Here is a 10478-nt window from a genome sequence, read left to right on the forward strand (position 1 = left end):
CCTGAGGTATGCCATAAATTCTAGATTAACTTTAAATAGATTAGAATCTATTCAGAGCCCCAATTGCATTATAATTTCTCAAGCACAGTCTCCTTGCATATGTTAACTCTTCCTGTTCTTTTCTGCCTGACCCCTGTGTTCACTGCCTGATAAGCTGGCACTTATCAAAATGTCTTGTAATTACTTGTTTGGCTGTCAGTTTCTGCTTTCAGAATATGAGTTACACAGATCTCACCCTCAGTCCAGCGCTGAATTTCCATGGTTGTTCAGAGTGGGCATGAAATTTGTGTTTTCAATTAGTGTTATTAATATAGTAGTAGTAACAGCATTATTAACACCTCTATTTATATCATGTTTTATTTATTGAAGTGTCCTTAGAACAGGGAGTCTGACTTCATTCACAGTAGAAGAAAAAAAAAGGTAGTTTTAATGCCTTTTATGGGTTAGTCTCAGATGCATTATTTCCATTGCAAAATTCACAATACACTGTAATAAATCTTCCAGAATTATATATGCATTTTAGAAATATACATGGACTGTAGTTAATCTATACTGACATTAATTAATAGTAATATAATAATTTGTTTCACTGATTATAACAAATATGCCCCACTAATGTAAGATATTTATAGTATTTTATTACTAATTAAAGGGAAACCTTTATAATATCTTTTTACTGTGCCAGAAACTACTAGACTAAATTCCTAGAAGACTCAAATGCTGATTGAGAGTCTGCTGGTGCTAAAATCTTTTAGCCAATGTGTGGGGGAGTGGCTTGTGTTTTAACTTTATGGCTTCCTGAGACCATGGATAAACACTGTGATGAATAGTAAACTAACCAAAAAGCTTAATACACAAAGCAGGAAACTGAGTTATCCAGAGGAGCTTTGAAAAGGACTTAAAAATCTCTAGGAATATAGAGTGAGGTGTAAGCAGAGCTGTGGGAGCCCCAGATTTTCACCTCTTGCTGACCTTAAAGACTGCAAAAGCCAGGAAGTGAAGGCTTAGAAGGTTGGTTATAAACTAAAAGGCTGAGTGTTGTATGTGTCCAAAAATGCTAACAGAGCCCCTCAGGAAAGACTGGAAGATTTACTTTTTTCTGGGGATTTAAGAAAATCTCTGTTTATTCATTAAATGATCACTAAGATAACTGAATAAAGAATTCAGTAGTGACACATAAAAAAAAAGAATGCAAACTTTACAAGAAATATTTCCAAAAGTCACTTTTAAAACAATTAGCAATAACAGTGAATCCTGGAAAGTGGGAAAGACTCTAATTTCCAGTGTTACCACATTGCATTGTTTAAGTTTTCCAGCTTTTATTTTATATAAACAAGCAAAAAAGGAAAGACATAAAACATATGGACCATCACAGAAAAAGAAAAATCAACCAAACCTATCCCTGAAAGAGCCCAGATGTTAATACAAAAACAAAACAATAAGAACAACAACAACAAAAATTAAATAAACTAGTTAAAATATGTTCATAGAAGTAAAGGAAAGCATGCCTAGAAAAGGAAAATATCACACCAAATATGAAATATCAAGAAAAAGATAGAGGGGCTGGGGATGTGGCTCAAGCGGTAGCGCACTTGCCTGGCATGCGTGCGGCCCGGGTTCGATCCTCAGCACCACATACCAACAAAGATATTGTGTCCGCCGAGAACTAAAAAATAAAAATATTAAAAATTCTCTCTCTCTCTCTCTCTCTCTCTCTCTCTCTCTCTCTCTCTCTCCTCTCTCACTCTCTCTTAAAAAAAAAAAAAGAAAAGAAAAAGATAGAACTTGTAAAAAGAAACCAAGTAGAAATTCTTATGTTAAACATGTACCATAACTAAAATAAAGGTTCACTACAGGAGCTCACAGACAAATTGGTGCAAGCAGAAAAAAAGCAGCAGCGAACAGGAAATCGATATATAGTACCCCAAACCAGTATAGAAAGCAAAGAATATAAAAAGGGCTAAGGATGTAGCACCACTGGGTTCAATTTGCAGTACCTAAAGAAAAGGGCGGGCAGGGGGCGCAAAAATAAAATTTATGAAGCTTCTAAAAGAAAGTATAAGAGCAGATCTTCATGATCCTGAATTTGGCAACATACTGTTACATGTGACACAAAAAGCTTGAGTGATAAAAGAAAATGTAGATAAATTCAACTTGATCAAATTTTTTTAAAAAAAAGGTTTCAAAACACACCATCAAGAAAGTGAATAAACAGTCAGGCACAGTGCTACACATCTGTAATTCCAGCATCTCAGGAGGCCATGACAGGAGGATCACAAGTTCAAAGCCAGCCTCAGCAACTGAGGGAGACCCTAAGCAACTTATCAAGACCCTGTCTCAAAATGAAACATAAAAAGGTCTGGATAGGTGACTCAGTCATAAAGCACACCTGGTTTCACACCCTGGTACCAAAAATAAATAAATAAATAAATAAATAAATAAATAAATAAATAAATAAAAACAACCCTCAGAATGAAAGAAAATACTTACAAATCATGTGTCTGATAAACATCTTGTATCTAGCAGAAATAAAGAATACTTACAATTCAATAATAAAAACTCAAATGTCCAAACTATAAAAATGAGCAAAAGACCTGAATAGATATCCTCCAAAGCAGATACACAAATGACCACTGAGCACGGGCACAGATGACCACACACTCATCAGAGAAATGCATATCAAAATCAAAATTAGATCACCAGCTCACATTCTAAAGTGTCTAGAAACTTTAGACAAACTTTCAGGTAGCATCAAGCTTCGATGAAGATGGGGAAAACTAATCCTTATATATTCCTGGTGGGTGTATAAAATGATACAGCCACTTGGAAACAGCCTGACAATTCCTCAAACAATTAAGCATAGAGTTACCATACAACCCAGCAATTTCACTTTTAGTTATACTTAGGAGAAAAAAAAAAACAACATATCCACACAGAAGCCTGAACACAAATATTTATAGCAGCACTATTCATAACAGCTTCCAAAGGGCTAGGGATGTATCTCTGTGGTAGAACACTTGCCTAACATGTACAAGGGCCTGAGTTCAAGCCCTAGTACTGCAAAAAACTAAAAACCACAAACACAGTAGCCCCCAAATGACAAAAAAGTGGATAAATGAAATGCACTGTGTCCATGCATTAAAATATTTGGCTATGTGGGTGAGCAGAAGAAAAAATGAAAGGCAGAGAGGGCAGATGAATGGTGAATGACATAATCAATATATAATCTATACATATGAAAATATCATTGTGAATCCCATTCATTCCTACAGTTAATGTGTATTAATAATTATGATTTTTAAGCCTTAAAAATGTGCCTACACACATTATGTAAAATTGTGGATGTGTAACCGACGTGATTCTGCAATCTGCATTTGGGGTAAAATTGGGGGTTCATAACCCACTTCAATCTAATGTATGAAATATGATATGTCAAGAGGTTTGTAATGTTGTGAACAACCAATAAAAAAAAAGATTAAAAAAATGTGCCTACACAAAGGAATGAAATAATGTCACACACGACAACATGGATGAACACTAAAAGCTGTTATTGCTAAATTAAAGAAGCCAGTCACAGAGGCCAGATAATCCTATGATTCTGTTTATATAAAATGTCCAAAATGAGTACATCCCTAAAGACAGAAGAAAAATTAGTCATTTTTAGGGGCTCAGAAAAGTAAGGTATAAAGGGGCCGGGGATGTGGCTCAAGTGGTAGCACGCTCGCCTGGCATGCATTGCGGCCAGGGTTCGATCCTCAGCACCACATACAAACAAAGATGTTGTGTCTGCCAATAACTAAAATATATATATATATATATATTAAAATTCTCTCTCTCTCTCTCTCTCTCTCTTTCTCTCTCTCTCTTTAAAAAAAAAGAAAGAAAAGTGAGGTATGAAATGTGACTGATGATGGATAGATTCTTTGTGAGGTATAAAACAAAGTTCTTACTAGATGGTGCACCATCTAGTAAGTACACTAAAAGTAAATTAATTTCATACCCTAAAAGGGTTAATTTTATGGTAAGTGAATTGTACCTCAATTTTTTAAAAGACTAAGAAAAATCTAGCCCCAAAATGGCAGTCATCCTAAATTTGGAAGATGCTGAGACAGATGTACCCTATTTCCTGTCTTCCTAAATACTACCCTTTAATATTTCTGCTTTCTTTCTGCTGCTCTAGTTCCCCTGATAACCCTTCATCTGAATTCTCCAAAGCACTAATTAGTATCACCATATATTTTATTTACAATATCTTTTCATATTCCTTGCCTCAGTGGCACAATAATCTTAGACACACATACACACATATACACAATTTTCAGTCCCAGCCACAATATGACACTCTGTGAAGGCTCCCTAACCATAGCACGTAGAATTATCCCCCTTCACTCTGGGCTCCCATAGCATGTTTTAATCACAAGTATTACAATCACTGGTGGTCTATTGACCTCGAATGCTGACTGCAGAAGGGATCGATTAAGCTTTGTTAAATGTATAAATGAGCGAGACAGAATAATCCCTATGCATCCTTTTCTTTAGGATGACAAAGAATGTAAGAGATACTTATGAGTAGTGGAGGGGTGAAGAGAAGGCTAAAGTAAAAAGAAATGTGGGTTTGAAGGCAGACACTAGAAAGGTAATGAATGAAATAAAGCCCACAAGGAAAATGCTTTCAAGAAGAGCAATGGGAAGAGAAAAAAAAATGTGGGATTGAAGGCATAGGAGAGAACAAGTATTGGAACAGGAAATGAAAAGCAACTCAGGCTGAGAGCCTCTGAGTTGTTGCTGAGCCCTGCCCTGCCCCCCAGATGACCCAGAATGTCTGTCAATAGAGCCCTTCCATTTAGCTCTGTGCCCAAGCATGTACCTGTGTGCCTTTTGTCACTGTGTTAAACATGGGTCACATTGACCCAAACACTGCTGGAGGGAATTGGGACTGAGAAAGGAAATGTTACACAGAGGCAAGAGAATCTCAGCTCCCAGAGGAGAAGAGATTTTAATAAACATTGAGGCAAGACCTGAGATTCTGTTCTTTATATTAAGGAAGCCTGTGCTCCCTGTGAAATATTGAATTGAGAAAATCAGAGTCTGAGAAGGTGGCATCAGAGAGATAAATCTGAGTCAGATACTTTTGAGGATGGAAAAGAGGTATTAATACAAAGGAGAGGTGAGAAAAGGATACCAAATGAGTGCACAGCTCTGTGGCAGTGTTCACGGAGGGGCGGGTGGCTGAAGAGAAGAATGGGCTGGGGTAGCTGGAGTCACTGTGTTTTCCTGGGGAGTGGAGTGGGAGAAGCGCAGCTTAGGAGGTCATTTTCCAGGTAAGGATGGAGATATTGGTGGGTAATTGATTGTTGGCTCCTAAGGAGTGTGCATGATTCATAAATTACACTTGGGTCCTATCCCCAAACATTGAGGAAGGGAAGAAGGAAAAGTCTAACTCCTGTGCATGGGAACCGTGTGCAAAGGACACAAGGGTCAAGCTCCTTGACAGAGAAGTCCAGTAAAGAATTCAAAAACAGGTGATGGGAATATACTAGAATAGTAAAATGGATAATTTATCCACTAGAAAGAAGAAAATTAAAAGACAGAAAAGGACATCTAGAGAAGAAAGAAAGAAAGGAGTTTGTGTTTGAAGATCTGGATTTCTTCTGGCAGAGATAAACCAGAACAACCCAGTATAGATTTGTTGTACTGGAGCTTGGAAGAGAGAGAGAAGAGAAGCCTTAGAGACAATATCATGGGTTAAGAAACCACTAAGGAATGAGTCAAAGGATAACAGAGGGGTTCCAGGGAAAACTGCCTAGATTTGCAATTGTGTGTGTGTGTGTGTGTGTGTGTGTGTGTGTGTTTAAAATAACTTAAGAAAGGTTGTCAATGCAGAATTATTTTTTTTAAAAATCATGTTATAAGTATATATATACCACAGATAATTTCGCCTTTATGCATAAGGAAAAAGAATCAATCAAATAAATAAATAGATGAGTGAAAGGAAGTCTAGCAGAGTAGAGGAAGGAGAAGGGGGGAGGGGTGGGAAGAGGAGGGAAAGGGGGAAAGAAAAGGGGGATCATAAACTGAAATCAAATTCTATGCATCTATGAGTTTATTGGTATGAACCCAACTGCTATGTATAACTATAAGGGTCTAATTAAAAAATAGACAGTCAGGCACAATGGCACATGCCTGTAATCCCAGGGGTTCAGAGGCTGAGGCAGGAGGATCACAAGTTCAATGATAGTTTCAGCAATTTAGTGAGGCCCTAAGCAACTCAGCACGACTCTGTCTCTAAATAAAATGTTTTTAAAAAGGGCTCTGGATGTGGCTCACTGACTCTGTAGTTAAGCACCCCTGGGTCCAATCCCTGGTGTGTGTGTGTGTGTGTGTGTGTGTGTGTGTGAGAGAGAGAGAGAGAGAGAGAGAGAGAGAGAGAGAAGGCCTGTGTTGTGTGGGGACATAGCTGAGAGGTAGACCATTTGCCTAGAATGCATAAGGCCTTGGATTTGATCCCTAGAACTACAAAAACAACAACAACAACAAAAAAAAAAACCCACAAAACCCTTAAGGATCTTATATCTAGGTAAAATAAAATATATTACAATGTGACAAAGGAAACATTGAATAGCAGAGAGACATTAACACCACTTTCTTTCAAACTGAAAAATGGATACAGAGATTAAATAATTTATAGGAGGAGAATGATCATATGAGTTGACTCCTGTTTAGTTTTGAAGTCTGCTATATAGGAGAAAAGTTCAATTGAGAAACAGGATTTGGACAGTGATAAGAATAGCATATTTGTTGTGAGAATAATTTAATCAAACTGGGGAGGGCAGTGTTAAGTGCCCTCATACATCATCTCCATTGCATCCTGACCATGTGAGCTGAAGAGAGCACTAATTAGACTGAGTTGAAGCCTGAACACATTCAGGGGTAACACAGCAGAAACCCACAGAGACTGAGAAGTTTATGATCCTGGCAGAAGCAATGAACAACTGCTAGGGATAGAGAAGAAAGTTAAAGTTTCTATCGCTGGTTCAGAAACATTAGAATCAATCTGAATCATAGGGAGTGGGGTCTTGCTTAAACACCAGTTGCAGTTCTCCAGCCCAGATTTTTTAATTTAGTTGGTTTGTAGAATTCACAAGTTCCCTGGGGATGTTGATGATATTAGTCTCAGAGCCATACTTAAGAAGCATTTTCCTTCCCACTCCAGACCACATTTCACAAGACCACATTTCACTAGACTTGGGTTCTCAGAAAACATCGCACAGTTTAGTAAGACTTCCACAGACAAAAATTTAATTTAATATACTAACAGGATAAAAATTATGCTCATTTTAAATACTAGAAAATTGTTACTCAGAGAATATAGTGACTTGTCCAAGAACACACTGTCGATAGCCACAGTTAATAACTGAGGAAGCAGATCTCTGACTAGGCTTTTTTTTACAAGCTCCCCGGGTCCTTTCTAACTGCCATAGCTGTTTTCACTGCCTCCACTCATCAGAGCATCTGTGCCTGGGGGGAAAGAGTGCAGGATCTGCAATGCCCACCACCCTCAACCCTATTTTTCTATTCTTCCACAACATCTGCAGAGGCTATTGTCCTCTGTTGTAGGACCACAGTCCTCTGTGTAGAGCCTGAGGCTATTGCAAAGCTTATTACAGTCTGCACTCACAGAGATTGTATTCCTTTGTTTATTTGTTTGTTTTTGCTTTTTTTTTAACACAATGCTTTTATTTATTTTATTTTTTTTAATGTGGTGCTGGGGAATGAACCAGGGTCATGCCCATGGTAGGCAAGCACTCTCCCGCTACAATCCCAGCCCTGTTTTTGCTTTTTGATGTGCTGGGAATTCAACCCAGGGCCTTCTGCATGTGAGGCAAGTGCTTTACCACTAAGCTACATCATCAGCCATATATATATATATATATATATATATATATATATATATGCTGTAGATGAACACACAGTATCTTTATCTTTATTTTATGTGGGACTGAGGATCAACCCAGTGCCTCACACAAGCGAAGCAAGCACTTTACCACTGAGCTACAGCCCCAGCCCTAGAGATTGTTTTTATTGCAATAGATGTCAGTGTTTTTCAGAACTGGGGCACTGTGCAGAGTCTGTGATGTATTTGAACTCTGTAGATTTCCCTCTTACAGCTGTGTAGAGAGCTCCTGAATAAGGATGCAGAACCTATCTGTGGGAAGGACCTATGATTGTGTACTTTGTGCAGAGCCAGGGTGTGACTGTCTATAGAAAGTATGCCTTTGTGCTAAGCACTTAAGTGCTGTGGGCCTGTGAGTATGTGCAGACCTTGTGGTTGTTTGCAAGTTTGACAGGAGCTCTGTTAGTATATTCAATGTCTGAAGCTGTTTTTCCCCTGTGATACAGTCTGCAGAACAATCGTGGCTTTTTCATCTGCTACCGGCATAGCGGCTGTGAACCTCTCTGACACTCGTGTGGCAGGCTGCCTCCTCACTGGCATCCCTGGACTGGAGCACCTACACATCTGGCTCTCAGTGCCCTTCTGCACCATGTACATAGCTGCCCTGGCAGGCAATGGCATTCTAATTTGCATCATCTTCTCCCAGCCAAGCCTGCATGAGCCCATGTACATATTCCTGTCCCTGCTGGCCAGTGCTGATGTCCTACTCTCGACTTCCACCATGCCCAAGGCACTGGCCAACTTCTGGTTGGGTTCTAGCCACATTTCCTTTGATGGCTGCCTCACCCAGATGTTCTTCATCCACTTCCTCTTCGTGGCTGACTCCGCTATCTTACTGGCCATGGCCTTTGACCGCTATGTGGCGATCTGCTCCCCTCTGCGATATGCCACAATCCTCACGAGGAAGGTCATTGGGCAGATCGTTGCTGCCACCTTGACCCGCAGTTTCATCATTATGTTTCCATCCGTCTTTCTCCTCAAGCGCCTGCACTACTGCCGGATCAACGTCATTGCACACACCTTCTGTGAACACATGGGCATTGCCCGTCTGTCCTGTTCTGATATCTCCATCAATGTCTGGTATGGACTGGCAGCTGCTCTTCTCTCCACAGGCCTGGACATCATTCTCATTGCTATTTCCTATATCCGCATCCTCCTAGCTGTCTTCCACCTCTCTTCTCAAGAAGCTCGGTCCAAGGCCCTGAGCACTTGTGGATCCCACATCTGTGTCATTCTGCTCTTCTATATCCCTGCACTGTTTTCTGTCTTTGCCTACAGGTTTGGTGGGAAACATATCCCACGTTATGTCCACATCCTGCTGGCCAACCTCTATGTGGTCATCCCACCTATGCTGAATCCCATCATTTATGGAGTGAGGACCAAGCAAATTCTGGAAGGGGCTAAGCAGATGTTTTCAAATCTTGCCAAGGAATTTAAATAAATGCTATAAACTTGGCTTCACCTTAATCCCTTTCAATACGTATCATTTCTCCTGTTTTCACTACATCCTCATCTCTACAGTTTCCAATTATCGCCATGTTATTCTAATCCATGTCCCAACTTATTTAAATATGTTATCTAGGCAAACCAGATTTCCTTTCTTAGAAGCCTATTTTAATACTCATCCCACTATCTTCTAATATTCAAATGCATTCTTATCTTCCATCACTTCAATAAGAACTAGCAAACCAGGGTTAATGTAATAACTTACAACAAATTTACCATGCAAATAGGACTTTTCATGGCATCAACTTGCAGTAATTCTCTAATATGTTCTTAATTTCTTGCATACAATTTTCACATTTATTTATCAGTTTAAAATCTTCCTCATGGTAACCCCTGAGAACTGTCATATCTAAAAGCTTACATAGTTTCACAGGATATTTGTGTTTCTTACCATCTCCCTGACACCACAATCCCCCTTCCCCAATTCAAAAATACCAACACACAACAGCATGCATAGATAGACATACCTGCTTATCACTTTAAGCACAACATATAATTTCAAAAACTCTCATAGAGCCTGTATTAGTGTGACCTGTTTTCCTGAACTGGTGTGACCTGACAGAGTCTAGATAATAGGAAACGAGTACTCTTTTCCATCCAAATATGCTTTGTATTTAAAAATTATATTCATCATTAAAATTAGAAGTCAAAATACCTACTCAAATATGATAGCTACAGATTTCTGCATGCTTTAAGGAATAGTTAAGGAAACAATAAACATTCATATGTAATATAATAACTAGTTCACATTCACTAATTTTTAACACCAGGATTCTACCTAAGCAGCTGTTCTCTGAGGTTAAGAAAAGCAGATTATGGGGCTGGGGATGTGGCTCAAGTGGTAGCGTGCTCGCCTGGCATGCGTGTGGCCCGGGTTCGATCCTCAGCACCACATACAAACAAAGATATTGTGTCCGCCGATAACTAAAAAATAAATATTAAAAAATTCTCTCTCTCCTCTCTCTACTCTATCTTTTTTTTTTTTTAAAAAAAGCAGATTAGCCTGAATTTCAGCCTA

At 38.9% G+C, this 10478-nt stretch overlaps 1 protein-coding gene across 1 annotated transcript; it reads left to right on the plus strand.

The window, feature by feature from the left end:
- Positions 1 to 5327: 5327 nt before the first annotated feature.
- On the plus strand, positions 5328 to 9395 carry OR52B6 (olfactory receptor family 52 subfamily B member 6; the record flags this gene model as incomplete). Its single annotated transcript, XM_081280358.1, has 2 exons — positions 5328 to 5343; positions 8401 to 9395. The coding sequence occupies 2 exons, from the start codon at positions 5328 to 5330 to the stop codon at positions 9393 to 9395; spliced, it is 1011 nt and encodes a 336-aa protein (XP_081136484.1).
- Between the last annotated feature and the right edge of the window lie 1083 nt (positions 9396 to 10478).

This window comes from Spermophilus citellus (assembly GCF_964194105.1).
Source record: "Spermophilus citellus genome assembly, chromosome: 2".
NCBI lineage: Eukaryota > Metazoa > Chordata > Mammalia > Rodentia > Sciuridae > Spermophilus > Spermophilus citellus.